The sequence below is a fragment of the Borostomias antarcticus genome (assembly GCF_949987555.1).
Source record: "Borostomias antarcticus genome assembly, chromosome: 3".
NCBI lineage: Eukaryota > Metazoa > Chordata > Actinopteri > Stomiiformes > Stomiidae > Borostomias > Borostomias antarcticus.
Window position 1 is genome coordinate 26,094,950 of NC_140236.1, and position 20,000 is coordinate 26,114,949.

The following is a 20,000-nucleotide window of genomic DNA, read 5'->3' on the forward strand; positions in this document are numbered from 1 at the left end:
CTCGATTATGATACATCGATCAGCATAGGCACGGCGTGAAATTCCGACATTAGTAGGCTATATCGATTTTCTCTGTCGAAATATTATTATCCCCTGCCCCTCGAATGGGATAGAATTACACCAGAAGATATGGAATTAATGTAGCCTAATATGGAAAGCTTTTGGATCGGATTGTCTAGATTTCGGCCATTTTCTTCAGTCCCAGTAAATCCCACCAATGTCATGTACATAAATATAAGATGAGTAATGTCTTACCGTTAACTGTTGTCAGATGCTGCACGATACAGAGTAGAGGTGATGCTTCCAAGATGCGAGTGATGCTGCACTCAACACTCAAATAGTCGATCAGCGCACGTCTTGTTATTGCATCAATGTTTCCCCCTGTTGGCCAAAGCTTGCATCACCATCTACAGATGAAATTGCACTTCCTTACAAAGATGGCGTCTATAAGCGGACACATTTAACAAGATAGTGTCTCACAAAATGCCTGACCTTGTAGATATAATTTATTTTTCGGTTTCTATGATTTTATACAGTAAAAGATGCATTTGGCTACGTCAAAAGGACGATATACGTATGATATGGTTTTCACAAAGGTAACCGTTGTTATTTTGTCAATTAATTATTTCGTGCAGGCAGTGTACCACACTGGGTCTTGACAACGAAAAAGCGCGAAGTACTGCGCACACCGCCTGGTATGTGAAGTTGTTCTCCGTTGGATTGTATATTTGATGAAAGTAAAAGGGAACATGACCTGTAACTGATGTGAATCAATAAGACCAAAGAACAGAACAGGTGACAATTGTTTTAATTTGCTTGTCAGCTAGTTCGTTAGCTGCTGAAATCCGTTGATGTCTTTTTTCACATCACCACTTGCTAGCTAGCTGGCTGCTGCGTACGCTAGCTAGGTTAGCTGTTAGCTTATCTGGAGTCATACGATTTGAATGGAATATGCGTGCAGTCTCTATGGTAACTTGTTAGCTAGCTAGAAAACACGTTGTAAATAGAGAATCAGTTCCTCGTCAATGTGTGTTTTCCATTAACAATTCATATAAAACTGAACTTTGTCTCCACTCTCATTCTCTTCTTTGCCAGTGAGGTGCGCTGTTGTCTGTGTATCGCCAGAATGCCCGGTCAGGGTGACCATGTTGGAGCGGCTCCTAGCAGTCCTGTCAAGAAGAGCAAGCTCTCCCTGAAGTTCTTCCAGAAGAAGGACACTAAGCGAGCACTAGATTTCTCTGAGCCTCAAGCAGAGGAACCAAAACCACCCGAGGAACCGGCCAGTGCCAGGTGAGTGCAATTATTGTTAGTCGCTTTGGATAAAAGCGTCTGCTAAATGACTGTAATGTAATGTAATGAGTGTTGGGACTGATCAGTTAGGCTCGAGCGTCTCAAGATGATATTGAGGTCATGTTGAATCCTGCGAATGACATATAGTTGTGAGATGGTGGCTAACCTTAATTGCATATTTTAGTTCTAGTTCTGACCAGGTGGTGCCTGCCCCCTGTCCAACCTCTCCCCTACTACCTGATGACAACAGAGAGACCTTAGTTCCCTTTGTTGGGTTGAATAACCTGGGCAACACTTGCTATCTGAATAGCATTCTACAGGTACTGAAGGTCCTATCAATTACAGCTACATCTCAAGTGAAATAGACCTTATGTTCACCTATTATGTTCACCTATCACGATGATAGATAACCTTATGTTCACCGATTATATTCACCTATCATGATAGTAGATAACCTCATGTTCACCTATCATGATAATAGATAACCTTATGTTCACCTATTATGTTCACCTATCATGATAATAGATAACCTTATGTTCACCTATTATATTCACCTATCATGATAATGGATAACCTTATGTTCACCTATCATGATGAACACTTTTCTTTGTATTGCTCTTTGCATCTTTACAAACACAGGTGTTGTGCTACTGTCCCGGGCTCAGAGATGGCATCAAGAAACTTTACAATTTGTCCAAAAAGAAAGACAAGTCTAAGGATGACGCTTGTAAAAGTGAAGAGGTTTGTCAGCTGTACATTCATGCTGTCGCTTTCCAATTTCAGTATGGCCCTAGAGATGTAACGGTGTGAAAATTTCATATCACGATTATAGTGACCAAAATTATCACGGTTATCAGTATTATCGCGGTATTGTAAAATGTTCTAAAACTACCGATACACACACTGTAATAATTTCACCAAGTTTTATATTGAAAACCACAAATAAAATTAGCAGCACTATGCACTTTTTTTTACATTAACATTAAAATAATGCGTCTTTGAGACTGTTGCTGGCTTTGGTTGATGTTGGACAGTATTTACAGTAAGTTTTTCAAAAACGGGGCAATCAAGCAAGGTTTTAATGACAAAATTATCACAATAAATGTAATCAAATTTAATCACGGTTTATCATTATACCGGTTATTGTTACATCCCTACATGGCCCCCTCAACAAGCATAGGAAGTGAGTGTGGAAAGTGTTGTGAAGCTAATCCGCTTGGTCTTCTCTCCCCCCAAGCAGGAGGCGTGTCCTGAGGAGGCGTGTCCTGTGCACATGGAGCTGCTGAGTAGTTTCCACAGCCTGATCACGTCCGCAGAGCAGCTCCAGTCAAGCTACCTGCTCTGCCCCGACAAGTACAGCGACAGGGAGCTGGCCACGCCTCCGCGGAGACTACTCAACGCACTCAGGTGAGACCCCAACCCCGACTACTCCATACAGGGCCACACATGTTCAGGTAGGTAAATATTGGATATTTCATTTTGCGTTCAGTAAAATGAGATTGGTGGCGAGTGGAACAATCTGCAGAGATTTATCACTGAGGAAGCGGAGGAAGGAAATGTGGTTCTGAAATGAAGACTAGAGGAGCGAAGATTACAGATCTAAAAAGCATGATTTACCTTCTAACTACTGACAGCCAGCTACATCCGTTGCTCTGTTTGAAGCCTGATGTTCAACAGAGCTGATATTTCCCGTGCGTTTGTGTGCACACAGACAGCTGAACCCCATGTACGAGGGCTACCTGCAGCATGACGCCCAAGAGGTGCTGCAGGGCATTGTGGGATACATCCAAGAGGCCTCTGAGACCATCAGGAGGGAGCGGAGGGGCTCTCGTGAGGACGAGGACGTAACCGAGGTCACGCAGGGCGGCGGCGCCCCCACGGAGGAGCCAGTCCCTACCACCGAGGAAGACGGCCAGGTCGGCGGCAAGAGGAAGAGCGACACGGAGGCCGGTAACGCCAAGAAGAAGCCCAAATCTCTCAAGTCCAAGAAACCCGCCGAAGACGGTAAACCCTTCACCCGCTCCAAGAGGAAGTCCTCCAGCGACATCATCCCGGACAGCGCCAAAGACGAGGGAGGAGAGGAGAAAGGAGGAGAGGAGAAGAGGCAGGAAGGCGGGGAGGGAGAGCCGGGGGGGAGCGACGAGGAGGGTAGAGGTGAGGAGGCCCCCAAAGAGGGGAAGAGGAAGAAGAGGCCCAAGCTGAGCTGGCTCAGGCCGTCGGGGAAGCAGCCCAGTATCTTCTCCAAGTTCCGCAGCATGGGCAGGATCAGCGCCCACATCGGGGGCAGGACGCACGACGAGGCGGATCTGGAGGCACGGCGTAACCAGGGGAACGGAGAACGCGGGAAGAACAATCAGGAAGCGACCACGCAAGGGCAGTCCGAGGGAGGAAAGGCAGCCAAAAGTGAAGGTACGGGATACTGGGCTCGTCAAGGTTGTGGGTGTTCCCGGTGTTACTCAGTGTTGGGTCATACACCGTGTGTTCACCGAGTCGTTACTTTAACACCACCACACCGTTGTTTTCCACCCCACCGTCGTTTTACCTATTTAGTTAATTTTCACATCGGTGCCCACTATCAAACTCAAACAAGTATCTAAGGATCTGCCCCTCCGCATGCACACACGCACAGAGCGGAGTCTAGAGGAATACGATTTCAGTTTCAGTTCATGTGAAGAGAGTAGGGGGAGGGGAGGTTATGGCTAGCCTCTTGTGACTAGCTAGCCTAGCTAATGTTAGCCTTGCCACCAGAGTGGCTGTTGCCATAAGCTACTGTAGCTGGCTAACTTTTATTCTAGCAGTCAGTGTTCCGTTCATGACAACACTGATTTGCGTAAGCGATTTGGCGTTGTTTGCCTCCATGGCCTGTCTGCAAATGCGCGATCAGAGTAGGGTAACAAACGCTGCTGTAAGGCAAAGGTTAAAGGTTAAACGTAACGGTAAAGATTAAAGTAAGCGCTCTCTTGTAGGCTAGACGACGTTACCAGTAACACGGGTGTTGTCATAAGTTTATTAGTCGGTGGGAAAAAATCTACACCGTCACATCCCTACGAGATGCTGAGTGATGTAACGACTCGTCATGGAATGATACCGTTAGTCGAGTGATTGATTCTTTCATCTGTAACGGGTCATGTCGTCAAGAGATGCTTCTTGCTTTTAAGAGATTGAAAAATGTTTTCTGTATGCTTCCTGTCTGTCACAGTTTTGAATGTCTCTCCTCCCTCCTCCCCTGTGTGTCCAGAGTGTGAGAGCTTGGACCTGATGGAGACAGGCTGGTGTTAAATGTCTCTCCTCCCTCCTCCCCTGTGTGTCCAGAGTGTGAGGGCTTGGACCTGATGGAGACAGGCTGGTGTTAAATGTCTCTCCTCCCTCCTCCCCTGTGTGTCCAGAGTGTGAGGGCTTGGACCTGATGGAGACAGGCTGGTGTTAAATGTCTCTCCTCCCCTGTGTCTCCAGAGTGTGAGGGCTTGGACCTGATGGAGACAGGCTGGTGTTAAATGTCTCTCCTCCCCTGTGTCTCCAGAGTGTGAGGGCCTGGACCTGATGGAGCGGCTGTTCCAGGGCCGGCTGGTGTTGAGGACGCGCTGTCTGGAGTGTGAGTGCTACACCGAGCGGAGGGAGGACTTCCAGGACATCAGCGTCCCGGTGCAGGAAGACGAGCCCTGCAGCCCAGACAGCAGCTCAGAGGGTGAGGACACACAGACACACACACGCACACACACTCACACTCTAACGATAAGAACAAGGCTTCACTTTGGCACACACAAGATACAGGTTCTACTCAGCTTAAAAAAACAGGCCAGGGGCCTCATTTATCATTGTGGATACACCCTTTTTCATTTACACCTGATTTTTGTACTTGCTTTTCTCCGCAAGTAATGTGATGTATCATGACAAAACTCGATGGGAAATATTGTGAGATATATACACAATATTTCCCATCGAGTTTTGTCATGATACATCACATTATTTGCGGAGAAAAGCAAGTACAAAAACAGGTGTAGATGAAAAAGGGTGTATCCACAATGATAAATGAGGCCCCAGGTCCAGCCTGGCTTATGTGCGTTGCTGGCTTGTTTCTGTTCAGGACTGGTAGGACGGAAGCTAGTCATGCCACTGAAATAGCTGTGAATTGAAATGAGATGAAATAATGTCTGATAAATTAAGATGGGTCTTGTCGCCTGGACACATCAGTTCCAATGCTAATCCAGCACAATAAGAGCGGGATAGCCAGTTAGCTCATGAGCTCACAACAACTAGCAGCAGCTTCCATAACATTAATGGTAGCGGTCAGTGGCTAAAGCAGTTACACTGATGATTCCTGTAACGTTAGCTATTTTGATGCAATTGGTTCAACTTCTGTTTCTGGACCCAGATAGCACAAGGCTAGCGGACCTACAGCGGGTCCCTGATGGACAAGCTGGCGGACATCCGGCAGAATCTGCTGGCGGGCTTCTGGCCATTTGCACATCGAATGGCTAGCGGACCTCTGGTGGATTATTAGCGTCAGGGACAGCGGTCCGCTAGTAATCCGAAATGCTCCCGCTATTGCTCCACCATCATTCCACCGGTAGTTTGTCTATATCCTAGGCCCATTGGCCCTAGGCTTATGGATTTCTATTGCTAAATGAACTTACTTTGAACAATTTTTGGGTAACCCTTCCTTTCATAGTCCCCCAATTACAAACATTTACCTGGTAAATACATGCAAAGTATAGCCTAATATATAATGGGTAATTACTGAGTATTTCAAATGTTCAATTACTGTTGATTTTTTTCAATTCAATTTATTAATTCATTAACTGACATTGCACCACCAGGTAACCACATTTTTAAATAACTTTTATAACATCCAGTGACAAATCACAATGGTCATATTTATTAAAATGCGTTGAATTATATTAATTATAACTATCCACTCAGGAATCTGAGAGTGGGACCGAGAACAGGAGGAGCAGAAAACAAAACACAGAGTTGCATACACAGAGAAACATAACAGTAAGAACAAGTCTAGTATATCAATGGGACTTGTAATTGGTCACCCAGTTTCTGCAATCAGTTTGACACAGTTAATTAATCTGCAAAACAGACTGAACATTTCCTTAAAAAAACAAAAATAAACTTGCAGACTTGTTACATCAGTCAGCCCAGTGTCTGGGGCCATGGAACCAGGTGCTCCTAAGCAGCTCAGTATTTTGAGTTGCTCCAGCCCCCCTCCCTGTCTGACGCCCCCTTCAGGTACTTGGTAGCCTCCTGCTGCAGTGCCTCCTCAGTGGTTCCCCTCGTGACTGGGTTTTTCCACGTAGCCCCTAAGAGCGATAGAGAAGATATTAGCTCAGAAACACATTTCTGCTTTATTGGCACAGCGACAGTAGAAAAGGACAGGAAAGTTGGGAGAGGAGGGGACTGACACCTTCATGCTCCGAGGTACCCATTAATTAGGGGCATGCTTTAAATTCTAAACATGATTTATTTACAACAGACTATTACATTACACCAGGGATACTCAACCTTTTGTAGGGCCCACTTTGATTGTTAAAATTCTGAGGACCTAATTGAAGCAGATCCTGATCCAGCCCTTGGTGAATTGTTCACTGTTTACTCCATTAACAAGACATTGAAAGAGAAAACAACACTACCTGCACTTGTTTTATTCCAGATCACAGGAACATAGTGGTCGATGATCAGCCCAGAGAGGAATGAAGGCCACATGTGGGAAAAGACACAACCCATGCATTATCAATTTTGTTAGACTCACTGACATGAAAAGTCTAACACTACCATTGCTTAAAAATATGTAAACTATAAACTTGTGATCATATGATGCTGAGCCCAGTTTGTGAGAGGAGAGCTCATGGCACGCAAGCTTTCCTCAGTATTGTGACAATATTACTGCTTTTTAGCCCCCTAATAAGCATTATTTGACCTTTCAATTCTCTTCACTTACATAACAGACAGGGAGTGTGTGGTCTCTGAAATAACAAATAAACTAAATAGCCTAACTCAAATACTCATTGAATTGCTGAAACTGAACAAGGAACACAATCTAAGACTGTTGCTCCCCTCCTGTGGCCGAAAACGGTAAATGCAGTCTTATCACCGGTAGGGTTGCAAAATTCCGGGACTATTCAAAGTTGGAAACTTCATGGGAATTAACGGGAATTTATGGGAATTAACGGGAATTAACTGGGAATTTGGATGTTCTTTATACCAACTGTATTTATCTTGTCATAAACATACATACATACATAAATGTATATAAACATTTTGCTTTGTCATAAGCAGAAATGCAGGCAAACATTTCTAATACAATTTTTAAAAATTACATTTTTTGCTCGTCAGTGACTACGTTGTTCAAGACTACCCTCCAGTGACGTTGCAAGCGGAACTTTGACGGTATCCCAACCGAGTTCCGCCATGGGAAAACGGGCAGGGGAGGGCATGCCATGCAAGCGGAATTCCGACGGTATCCCAACAGAGGTCCACATGAGTTTTACCATCAGAGAAGTGACAGGGTAGGGCGTCAGCGCATGCGAGTGTGAGTGGAATTCTGCTCGGAGGCCGCTGCCGACTCGCCAGCAGAAATTGTCCAGCTGTTTAACAACGGTGCCCCAGTAGACACCCCCCAGTAGAAACACTCTAGCAGATTGTCGCTCTGATTCCGATGGAGGACCAATATCTGTGTGCTATCTGGGAAAAGGTTGGAGTGAAAGGATGAACGTGTGGAGGTTTGGGGTATAGTCCCATAAAGTCATCCCCACCGGGTCTTCAACCCCAATGCTCTCACTACTACTCTACTTGTGCAGTGGAAGTTGGCGGATTGATTTTGGTGTCCTTCTTTATTTTGGTGTGCTGGGACTACTGCCTCTTGTGGTGCCAACAGAGAAATGCAGGTCAACATTGACCGGAGGGAGAGATAACCGGACAAACGCTATCCTAGGTGCGCTGGCTTACAGCCACGCACAAAAAAGCTAATTTTTCTCTCTTCCTCTTTGTCCTCAGTCTCTCCCGATCCCAGGCCTAAGCTGAAGACCTTGAAGTGGGCCATCTCCCAGTTTGCCTCCGTGGAGCGCATTGTAGGGGAGGACAAGTACTTCTGTGAGACGTGCCACCACTACACGGAGGCAGAGAGGAGCCTGCTGTTTGACCACACCCCCGAGGTCATCACCATCCACCTCAAGTGCTTCTCCGCCAACGGCTCAGAGTAAGCGTCATTGAGCGTCTTCTCAGATCTGCCAATAGTTCCCTATCGCTTCTTTCTACTTTACAGCCTTAGTAACAGATGTGTGAACTCACTCTTTCTCTCTCTCTTTCCCTCCCTCCCTCTCTCTCTCTATCCCTCCCTCTCCCTCCCTCCCTCTCTCCCTCCATCTCTCTCCCTCCCTCTCTCTCCCTCCCTCCCTTTCTCTCTCTCCCTCCCTCTCTCCCTCCCCCTCTCTCTCTCTCAGGATGGACCCGTACGCAGGCCTGTCAAAGGTCAACACGCCCCTGCGCACCCCGCTGACGCTGTCGCTGGAGGAGTGGTGCACGCGCCCCATGGCCACCGGGGGGCAGCACTACCAGCTGTTTGCCGTGGTCATGCACAGCGGCGTGACCATCAGCAGCGGCCACTACACCACCTACATCAGGATGATGGACCTGGAGGACACCAAGCTCTGGCTGCAGGAGGACGTCAAGAAGGAGGGGGAGGAGGAGGAGGAGGAAGGAGGAAACGGCAGAACGCAGCAGCCGACAGAGGACGAGATGCTGGAGTACGACGACGGGGAGGTGTCTTTCAGCCTCAGCGGGAAGCGACTGAGCGGCGTGGCTAACGCTAGCCCTGCTAGCACCGGCAAGATGGGGGCCAAGAAGTCCTCGGAGGGGGTGGGGCTCCTGGGGGGCCAGAGGAGCCTGGCCAGCTATGACCTGGGGGGCAGCAAGCAGGTCAACCCAGAGAAGACCCAGGAGAGCTCCAGGGCCAGACGGAGCCCCTGCGGCCTAGGGCAGAGCGCCGGGGCCAGGGCGAAGAAGGTGACCGGGGAGGAGGAGGAGCCCGGGTACGAGGGTGCCGGGGGCGTGGCCTCCAAGCAGGCCCTGAGCACTCTGCGGAGCTACGAGGGCAAGTGGCTGCTGTTCGACGACTCTGAGGTGCGCCTGTTTGAGGAGGAGGACTTCCTGAGAGCCTGTTCCCCAGAGACCTGCTCCACCTCCACCCCCTACCTGCTCTTCTACAGGAGAACCCCCGACCCCTAACCCTCACTTCCTGAGCCTGTTCCCCAGAGACCTGCTCCACCTCCACCCCCTACCTGCTCTTCTACAGGAGAACCCCCGACCCCTAACCCTATGGCCCTGGTGGGATTCTCTGCATCTTTCTTCCTCCTCTTGAGGTCACCTCTGTCCATGTTTGGATAGGTGCTTTCCTACACGGCTGTCACCAATCCAGTCATGATTGATCAGTGCTTTTCCAAGTAAGAGAGAGGAGGTAGGTAGGAAGGAAGGAAGGAAGGTTGCATTTCTGGAGATTCCAAAGTGGCCTTTGTCTCACTGTGACTTGCTACCTGGACTTTTTCTGCCTTGTGTATAACCTCATGTGTATAGTCCCAATAACTGTTGTTGAAACAATAAACTTCATTCTGGTAGGGTTGATAATTTTTCATCCAATTATTTCAAGGTACCACCTTGAAATGATTGGATGGCCTGCCTACCTGTCAATCTACCTACTTTTTGGATTGGTCGGATTTTCTAAATCTAGCATTTTCCTCCTGGTAGTCGAACAGAGCGAGCGAGGCCGGTCGAAGAGAAGCAGCAGGATGAAATGTTTTGATTCAGACTTCTTGACCGGCTCATTCATCACACGACTGAGAAGCGCATCGGGCACTGCTGCTGCTCTCGTGACTCGAGTCCATGGATCGATCCTCTGACTCAGGTGCACCTTGGCATGTGCATTAATGCTCAGGTGTGCTGCAAGTGTGAAACGTGCACCCCTGTCAGCTACCAATTTCCGACCCGTGTCAAATTCTGTAGATTCCTTGCACTGGTTCTTTTTTGGGTTGTAGATTATTTTTATAAAGAGCAAATTTATTCTTGTACATTCTTCTTCTTGGCCTGGGTGAAATGACAGTGATTGAGTTATTTCTATGTTCTACTAATACTTGTAAATACAGTTGGAATTGTCAGTAATTAACTGGCAAGTTTGGCCCATAATTTTTATTGTTCATTGATATTTGCACACACAAAAAAGACCGTTTTGGTTCAATCTTGTGTGTAAACGCTGTACTAGTAACCACTTTACCTTGTCAATGTTGCGTTGCTGTTGTCTCAGGTGGAGCAGTGGACGGTCATGCAGAGCATCAGGGAGACATGGAGAGTTGTTATACTGCCTCTGTTTGATAGCTCTTGTCAACTCTTGTGTGAATATACTAGCTTCCTGCACACAACTAGAAGCAATAAAGTTATTTTTACTCGATGTATTTGATCAGAGAATCTGTCCTGTCTCACCGTCCTGTCCAGTATATTCTAAGATTCAATGCACTGGTTTGAATCCAGTAAAAATCTCTTCCTATGTTAATATTCACATTTTCTACCTTTGACTGTACAAATGGACAGCTTTTTTCCTCTGTTGTCTTTGATTATTCAAATAAAGACCAGCATACAAAGTCTGTCTAATGTGTCAGTTAACTATTTAATAAAGACACGCATATAGTCTGTCTAATGTGTCAGTTAACTATTTAATAAAGACGCATATACAAAGTCTGTCTAATGCGTGAGTTAACTACAATTTAATAAAGATCTGCATATATAATGTCTAAGTGTGAGTTAAATATTTGTCATGGAATTTTATTTCATATCACAAATTATGCAGCACAACACAAAACCTCAGACATTAAAATATTTATTTAGTAAAATATTTAAAGTAAACAAAAACTACATAAAACTATTTGAGGAAATGGAAAACATTTCCCAAACTTTAAACAAATGTTGCTCAACTAAAAATGATAAAATGTCATGATAAATAGTGGTACCTTTTTTGCCTTGATTAAATAGTAAAGTTTCAAGTCGTAAAATGCATCGATACCGCAAAAATAAAAGTGCACACGAGTTTGAATACAGATTTGACACATTATCGTACAGAGTAAGATCCACTTATTTGACCCACTGACCGTGTAACAGGCTGCCTGTAAACGAATAAGACGCTGGAATGACGTACCGAGCCAGAACACTTTGGCTTCTCTCTTGCTACTGGGAACACTGACTTTGAGGACACGCTCATATTTACACACTATGAATAAATTAAGGGTGTGAATCTCTTTCTTTTCTTCATCTTCAAATGTCGAGCTTCCGAAGGCTCATCCTGCTGAAGGAATCTCTGCAAAATAAAGAGATTTGAGTCACTGACGAGAAGCCATAACAAGATTACAAGCTCAGATAAACTGAATACCCAGTTTCACAAAACAGACCATCTCTGTACCAAACTACCTTGTCAAGCTGTCCGTTTGCTGCATGTTTTAGAGTCAAAAGCAAAGCATCGTTACAGTATACATGTGATTTGGTGCGAAAAGCAATAGGAAGTAAAAATTACATTCAGAGAAAATCAATTAGATATGTTTTTTACATCTAATCATGTATTCAATATGCTAATCAGGCTCGTATATGCATGTACATACGTGCACGCGCACACACACGCGCGCACACACACGCACACACACACGCGCACACACACACACACACACACTAACCTGTGGGAGTTGACCTGCAGCACAGGCTTGTATAGCTGGGGGATCTTCCTGTTGATGAGGGGCTGTAGCGCCCCCTTCAGGCGATGGTAGTTCCTCTCCAGCTCCCGCTGGTACTCCTTCTGGTCTGGACCAATCAGACTCTTGTTCTTGCGCAGGGCATCCTCACACCTGTCGCCCAGAGAAAGGACAACGCTTGAATTACCGCACTGGTGATCTGAAGAGGATGCGATGAACTACGTTTGAACAATGAACCATGTGTGCAACGGCAGCACCGGTATAGAATAGAATGTCTTTATTGTCATTGTGCCAAGGTACAACAAAATTAAATTAGCCTCAACTTGAGTGCGCTGGACAACATACAACATCACAGTGTGTGGACAACATCACACTATACAGACAACATCACACTATACAGACATCATCACACTATACAGACATCACAATATACAGACAACATCACACTATACAGACATCACAATATACAGACAACATCACACAATAAGAATATAACTACAGTACTACACAGTTCTGTGCTGTACCTCTTGGTGAAGTCTTTGAAACAGAGACGCAGTTTGTTGTGGTGTCTGTAGAGCTTTGGATCACTGGGGATCTCAGACAGGAACACCTGGGCCACTTCCAGCGGTCCCTGAGGAAGGACACACACACACGCACACACACGCACACACACACACACACACACACACACGGTGAGGCGAGCTGGATGCTGTATGTGAGTCGCTGGCCCCGCTGGCCCCGGTAGTGGGCAGCTCCCTGGTACCTGGTTGACCGTGGTTCCCACAGAGCCCTGCAGCACCATCTGGAGCATCTTGGCGTCGGAGGGGTCCTGGTGGGTGGCGAAGGCCAGCTCCTGGGTCTTCTTCTGCATGTCCTCGATGGCCACCTCGATGGGCATGGAGATGATCTGACCGGCCACGAGGGTGAGAGGACCAGATGGTTAGAGACTATTCCGTTCACAGTGTGTGTGTGTGTGTTTGTGAGAGTGTGTGTGTTTGTGTGTGTGAGAGTGTGTGCGTGTGTGTGTGTGTGAGAGAGTGTGTGTGTGTGTGAGAGAGAGAGAGAGAGAGAGAGAGTGCGTGGATGAATGAGAGAGAGATGACAGAGAAAGAGAGGGATGAAGGAAGAGAAAAGCCCATGGCGGTGTTGTGACCTAAGGACAGGCCCCACCTCCTCTTTGTGGATGATGTTGATGCGGGTCTTGATGTATGGGAAGGCGTGCGACGTGGTTAGGATGGTCTTGCGCTTGTACTGCTCGTGCAGGTCGCCGTGCGCCCGTCCGTCCAGCGTGAACGGCGTGCAGTAGACGAACCGCCGCAGGTTGTAGTTCTTGTCAAAGTAAGTAATGCGATCCTTCATCTCGTACGTGTCAAAGTAGGGCTCCACGTAGGTGATCTGGATGAAGGCCTGGGTCGCGCAGACAAGCACGCACACACACACACGCACGCACACACACACACGCACGCCACACACACACACACACACACACAGCCACACACACAGAGTCATCATCACGGTTCACCCAAGGATTGACATGTCCGATGACACGAGCAGCATGCTGGCTGACCTTGTTAGGGTCCAGTTTGCACTTGTCCACCGGGTTGGAATCCTTAATGACCTCCACCTGCTCCTCTCCGAAACGCTCGCCGTAGAAGCCCTGCGGACAGACCCGGGGCGGTCAGCGCAGACACAGCGCAGACACAGACCAGACACGGACACGCTGACCAGACACGGGCACGCTGACCAGACACGGGCACGCTGACCAGAGAGGCCCTCTACCAGACCTGTCGCAAAGCTATGGGGGGAAGTGGACAAAGATCTCCACCAGGAAATACTGTTCCTATCGCATCTCCCGACTTCTATCTTACCTCCAGCCTGTGGGAGATCTCCGCCAGCTTGGTGATGGCCGGCTCTTTGTACACAAACTCCTGCTCGTCCAAGTCGCCCAATTTGGAGCCGTAGAATCCCACTCGGAAGTAAGTACCGAACATCCTCTTCCCGACCTGCCAGGGGACAAAGAACCGTGTCTTAAGACGTGGCGGCGTGACCTCGAAGCACGATCTGTAGAAACACTGAGCGTTGGGAAAAGCTCTTCCTGAGAGTGAATAGTCAGGACAAGGTACAGGAGTAACCCTCATAGGACAGAGTCTAGTTATTTGCAGGTTATTGATGCGTTGGCCGGGTGCCAGCCCAGGAGAATACCCTTGGAAGAGAGCAAAGACAGTTCGAGTTCACAGCTCAGCACCTCGACACCTCGGTCGCTGCAGCCAACGGCAATACTGATAAGACCCTGGGTTCACGAATACACCGCGCTGCTTGCATAGATTTATTTTTGCAGACGCTTTCATCCAAAGTGTAAATACCTTTTGTTAGAAAACGCCATGACACTGACAGGTAAAGCCTTAACCAGCTGGACTGTCTCCAGCTCCTAGTATTCTGACAGACGGATGTGTGTCCCCAGTGCTGTCTGCACAAGCACAGGCGAACGGGACAATGTTTGTTTATCGTGGTCTGTCTAGCCAGCCAGGCGGGATCAGTAAGGGGTAAAGATCCCTGTGTCAGAGCCCAGCGGATGACCTGGCCTCCAGGGTGATCTGGACATTCAACAGGAGAGAACCCATCCAGAACACAGGAGAGGAGCAGGAGGTGGAACAGGGACAGAGAGGTAGAACAGGGATAGAGAGGTAGAACAGGGATAGAGAGGTAGAACAGGGATAGAGAGGTAGAACAGGGATAGAGAGGTAGAACAGAGACAGAGGTAGAACAGGGATAGAGAGGTAGAACAGGGATAGAGAGGTAGAACAGGGATAGAGAGGTAGAACAGGGATAGAGAGGTAGAACAGGGATAGAGAGGTAGAACAGGGACAGAGAGGTAGAACAGGGATAGAGAGGTAGAACAGGGACAGAGAGGTAGAACAGGGATAGAGAGGTAGAACAGGGATAGAGAGGTAGAACAGGGATAGAGAGGTAGAACAGGGATAGAGAGGTAGAACAGGGATAGAGAGGTAGAACAGGGACAGAGAGGTAGAACAGGGATAGAGAGGTAGAACAGGGATAGAGAGGTAGAACAGGGATAGAGAGGTAGAACAGGGATAGAGAGGTAGAACAGGGACAGAGAGGTAGAACAGGGATAGAGAGGTAGAACAGGGATAGAGAGGTAGAACAGGGATAGAGAGGTAGAACAGGGACAGAGGTAGAACAGGGATAGAGAGGTAGAACAGGGATAGAGAGGTAGAACAGGGATAGAGAGGTAGAACAGGGACAGAGAGGTAGAACAGGGACAGAGGTAGAACAGGGATAGAGAGGTAGAACAGGGATAGAGAGGTAGAACAGGGATAGAGAGGTAGAACAGGGATAGAGAGGTAGAACAGGGACAGAGAGGTAGAACAGGGATAGAGAGGTAGAACAGGGATAGAGAGGTAGAACAGGGACAGAGAGGTAGAACAGGGATAGAGAGGTAGAACAGGGACAGAGAGGTAGAACAGGGATAGAGAGGTAGAACAGGGATAGAGAGGTAGAACAGGGATAGAGAGGTAGAACAGGGATAGAGAGGTAGAACAGGGACAGAGAGGTAGAACAGGGATAGAGAGGTAGAACAGGGATAGAGAGGTAGAACAGGGATAGAGAGGTAGAACAGGGACAGAGAGGTAGAACAGGGATAGAGAGGTAGAACAGGGATAGAGAGGTAGAACAGGGATAGAGAGGTAGAACAGGGATAGAGAGGTAGAACAGGGATAGAGAGGTAGAACAGGGATAGAGAGGTAGAACAGGGATAGAGAGGTAGAACAGGGACAGAGAGGTAGAACAGCGATAGAGAGAGATATAGATATAGATATAGAGGATGGGGTCTGAGCTAAAGCAGTCAAACATCAGCCAGACTGGTTGGGTTACTGGACGCCATCAACACAGGTGGAGCCGACTAAGCACCATGTCTCACAGTCGAGAGAGAGAGAGAGAGAGAGAGAGAGAGTAAACGGCCTGTAACGCTGCCTAGCGATAGGGGTGTGTGTGTGTGTGTGTGTGTGTGTGTGTATACAGTATGTGTGTGTATGTGTAAGGGAGGGGGAGAGGAATGTAGAAAAAAAAATAAAAAAACAACACTTAAAACAGGCCAGGACTGAGCCAAAGCAGGTCAACACAAGGCTCATCTGACTTGCAGGCTAATCTTATTGTTTGCAGTCACAATCTACCCAGGTGAACAGCCCTGGTCTCATCTACACGCCATGCTAGCACACAATACAAGACCCTCGTCTAACAAGCCTGCTGACGTTTGGCATCATTTTCTTTCCCCGTGATTTAGCTTAGCCCCGTTCGTGGCCCCATAGCGGTTCCCTTACTGAGAAGAAATAAAATAAGCCTCAAACTAGGAACTTACCACAATCACACAATAAGTAAAGTGGAAAGGAAGGGTCGGCAACCAGGGAAATCAAAAGGAGAAAACAGAACACATTTTAATCAGGACCAGGTACTTCCAGAGACAAACAACAAAACAACACAAAAACAAACACAATCAAACTGAGACAGACAGCGGCCCCGACGGCAAAACAACAATCTTTTTGACACACAGACAAACTCAGACAAACTCAACATGGAGGTTCCAGGACATGCAGAGAGAGAAAGAGTGAAGAGGCATGAGAAGGATAGAGGTTGTGGGGGGGCAGGTCAGTAGTGAGGAGGAAGTGATGGACAGTTCCAAGGTCCCCAGAAACACGCGATTCAAGGGACCGAACCCCCGGTGCCCTTCAGAGACAGACGACCCAGAGAAGCATTCTGGCCGTTTCATGCAACAAACCACGAGAAACACTAAAGGTTAATCCTGTTAAACAGAGCGGTATGAAAAGAACCCAGTGGTCGATTTAGTTTGTCTAATAACTAAAGAACCCAGGGGTCGATTTAGTTTGTCTAATAACTAAAGAACCCAGGGGTCGATTTAGTTTGTCTAATAACTAAAGAACCCAGGGGTCGATTTAGTTTGTCTAATAACTAAAGAACCCAGGGGTCGATTTAGTTTATCTAATAACTAAAGAACCCAGGGGTCGATTTAGTTTGTCTAATAACTACAGTAAAGAACCCAGGGGTCGATTTAGTTTATCTAATAACTAAAGAACCCAGGGGTCGATTTAGTTTGTCTAATAACTAAAGAACCCAGGGGTCGATTTAGTTTGTCTAATAACTAAATGAAAGATAGAAAGCGATTGATAAAAAAAAACAAAGGGTACAAAACCAATGAGGAAAAATTGAGTCTGGATTATTGGATCAAGTTCCAACTCTGCATTAGAGTCAATGCGAGTTTATCGTACGTTTAGGCGAGCTGAAATAGTGACCCATCAGAGAACGCTACGTCAAGTCCTGCTGGTAAACAAGTGTGCTGAAATCGAACCCTGTGGCGCAGATGAGATGAGACGTGACAGAGAGAGAGGTGCTGTGACAAGACGCCGGCGCCAGACAGCCGTTGATGAGAGCGATGGTCCGACTGACGGGGTGAGGTGGGGAAGGGGGAGGTGCAGATGACGCATTCGCCGAGACCGGTCATTAGTGTCACACCGCACTGGCTCCCATGCACGGCCTGCCGAAACGGTCCGGTTACAAAACAATCTCCTTTTTCCACGGAAAGAGGAGAAGAGAGATGGGTGAGAAAGAGAGGGGGGGGGGGGGGGGGGCTGCCCGGACTGCAGCAACCGTCCCGACGGACGGACAGACGGACGGCATCAGACGTCAGGTGTTAATGGGTCGTAGATGTAACAGCAGAGAGCAACACGACGCCCACAGCTAGCAGAGAGATGAAGTAGATGATGATAATACAAGTCAGAACGAGCGGGCCAAGCAGGAATCATGAGCGACCTACCTCCCAGCCAGTGCTCTGTGTGACAAAGAGAACACAGGACAAGTCAACACACACACACACACACACACACACGCACGGTCAGGTAACAGCATGGACGAGTGTGGTCTCACTGGAGGAGGAGGCCTGGGTATTACTCAATCGTGCACACACACACACGCACGCACGCACACAAACGCGCACGCACACACACACAACCATCCCCCAAGGCCATACCCCACACACACACACACACACACACACCACATCTTAGTCTTGTGATCGTCCCCATGCATGCTCCCTAAACCCATGACTCAGCATGCAGCTCCTCTGTGACCCCAGGGGTAAATACAGTTCACCAGGACTAGAGTCGTGCCGATAAGCACGCGGAACCCTCTACAAGGGAAGAGGTGGTCGAGGGGGGTGGATTTACCTGGTGCACGATTTTGCCAAAGGCTTCCTGCAGTTTACCATGTATGGTGGCCAGCTTCTTGGCGTCTCTGTTGGCCTCGTGGATGGGGACGAGGACCTTGTAGACCTCGTTGACCGCCTCGTACATGCCAGCCTAGGGACAGAGAGAGAGGGGAGGGTGGGTGAAGAGCTTTTTCATGGGTAATGGTATTTTACTGGCATGTAAGGTGATGCCACCGGACAGTCTTATGATACTAGACTAACGCACGCAAACGCACACAGTGTGCGAGGGTTCTGAGTGGTAGGGGGTGATTTGGGGGGTGCTGGGTGGGTGGGGTGGCTTTGGGTTTGTGTAATGTTAAATGTTAATGTATAATGCATGTCGATGTTTGTATTTTTATGTGTGGACCCCAGGAAGAATAGTTGCTACCCTGGTGGCAACTAATGGGGATCCAATCAAACAAACAAACAAATAAACACACATACACAGGGTTGAGTCTTGCAGAAAGGCCACGCATACTAGCAGTGTGTGTCTCAGTTAACCTGTCCAGAGTGAATAGTTCATTTTGTTGAGGCCCGTCTCTCCCAGACGTCCAGTGAGCGCTTCTCTCACCATGGAGAAGGAGGCGGCGGCCTGTTCCAGGAGGCCCACCAGGCCGGCCTCGGTGAAGTACTTCCCCGAGCAGATGCCCTCCTCGTCTGGGGAGACCACGTCGTCGGACACCGCCGACTCCTCCAGCACGTTGGAGGAGATGTTCTGACACACGCACGCACACGCACACACACACGATCACACAATCACACATATTACTCAAGACTGTCTCTTGTGTTTGTTCCTCAAACAGCAGGTAGGGTTCTGATCTGTTCTGCCCCTGGGGCGTTCTGATGGAGAGTCAGGGTCCAGGATGATTACTCAACTCCATAACTAGACTCAGCTGCCTGCTGAACAAGTAGAGTAAGGCGCTACATGCAGCTAACCTCAACATGCTGGTTTTTCCATTCAAGAGCGTGAGAAAGTGAGCTCTACTCAAGAGCGTGAGAAAGTGAGCTCTACTCCCAAGTATCAGGTTTGGTGGAGGCACTGGTGTCTGGATCAGGACGATGAGTAGAAGGAGATGTCCCGGCACTCACAAATTCATATAAAAATAAAAGCTTTATTGGGCAGAAAGTGGCATATGGCTGCTGATGAAGGAGCCGAAACGTCCCACTTGTTGCCCAATAAGGGTGTGTGTCCAGCGGGGAGCTGTATTTTAGAGCTGGTGCTGTTTTTTCGTTGTTTACAATGAGCTCTAGGGCGCTGTAAACGGCTGTTCTGACAATGACATCAGTCAGTTTTGGGCAAAACCGCAGAGACAGCGAACGTTAGCACTAGCTAACGTTAGCTAGCTATCTTAACTTGGCTAGTTAATCTGCAGTCTGCAAAAACACGACACTCGTTGCTAACGTAGCTGTAAAACATGGGTAGCCTAGCCAGCTCTAAACTCCGGCTCTAGTGCGCTCTACGCTGCTGTAAGCTTGCCGCTGTTCAGCTACATACAGCTCGTTGGTGGACACACAGCCTAAAGCTTTTATTTTTATATGAATTTGTGAGTGCCAGGACATCTCCTCCTACTGTTTTACCATTTAACCTTTCATTCTCACAGGGAGCCATTTCTCCAGAGACTAGATTTAATCAGGTGCTCCTCCTATCAGGGGCTCCTCCTATCAGGGGCTCCTCCTATCAGGGGGCTTCTCCTATCAGGGGGCTCCTC

At 47.8% G+C, this 20,000-nt stretch overlaps 2 protein-coding genes across 3 annotated transcripts in view; one reads left to right on the forward strand and one right to left on the reverse strand.

Annotated features, from left to right (window-relative positions):
- Positions 1–672: 672 nt before the first annotated feature.
- On the forward strand, positions 673–10,843 carry usp1 (ubiquitin specific peptidase 1). Of its 2 annotated transcripts, none has more exons than XM_084436371.1 (9): positions 673–795; positions 1,096–1,290; positions 1,475–1,610; positions 1,930–2,031; positions 2,528–2,697; positions 3,002–3,699; positions 4,811–4,975; positions 8,290–8,491; positions 8,736–10,843. In XM_084436371.1, the coding sequence occupies exons 2-9, from the start codon at positions 1,127–1,129 to the stop codon at positions 9,517–9,519; spliced, it is 2,421 nt and encodes an 806-aa protein (XP_084292497.1). In that variant the 5' UTR covers positions 673–795; positions 1,096–1,126; the 3' UTR covers positions 9,520–10,843. The 2 variants fall into 2 exon arrangements, with proteins under 2 accessions (XP_084292497.1, XP_084292498.1); XM_084436372.1 differs by having other exon boundaries at positions 2,531–2,697.
- A 297-nt stretch (positions 10,844–11,140) lies between these two features.
- dock7 (dedicator of cytokinesis 7) overlaps positions 11,141–20,000 on the reverse strand; it is a 63,448-nt gene continuing 54,588 nt past the window's right edge. The window contains exons 40-49 of the mRNA XM_084462128.1: positions 18,863–19,006; positions 18,272–18,403; positions 17,863–17,877; positions 13,886–14,011; positions 13,585–13,674; positions 13,188–13,424; positions 12,781–12,924; positions 12,542–12,648; positions 12,003–12,170; positions 11,141–11,632 (exon numbers count right to left, since the gene is read on the reverse strand). Of these exons, the coding sequence (XP_084318254.1) occupies positions 11,590–11,632; positions 12,003–12,170; positions 12,542–12,648; positions 12,781–12,924; positions 13,188–13,424; positions 13,585–13,674; positions 13,886–14,011; positions 17,863–17,877; positions 18,272–18,403; positions 18,863–19,006 (1,206 nt within the window). The 3' untranslated portion in view covers positions 11,141–11,589. The remainder of the gene's footprint in view (positions 11,633–12,002; positions 12,171–12,541; positions 12,649–12,780; positions 12,925–13,187; positions 13,425–13,584; positions 13,675–13,885; positions 14,012–17,862; positions 17,878–18,271; positions 18,404–18,862; positions 19,007–20,000) is intronic.

Coding starts and splice junctions, on each gene's coding strand:
- usp1 (XM_084436371.1), top strand. CDS start 1,127: ATGCCCGGTCAGGGTGACCATGTTGGAGCGGCTCCTAGCAGTCCTGTC. Junction 1,611..1,929: donor ATCTGAATAGCATTCTACAG/GTACTGAAGGTC, acceptor TTACAAACACAG/GTGTTGTGCTACTGTCCCGG. Junction 8,492..8,735: donor TTCTCCGCCAACGGCTCAGA/GTAAGCGTCATT, acceptor TCTCTCTCTCAG/GATGGACCCGTACGCAGGCC.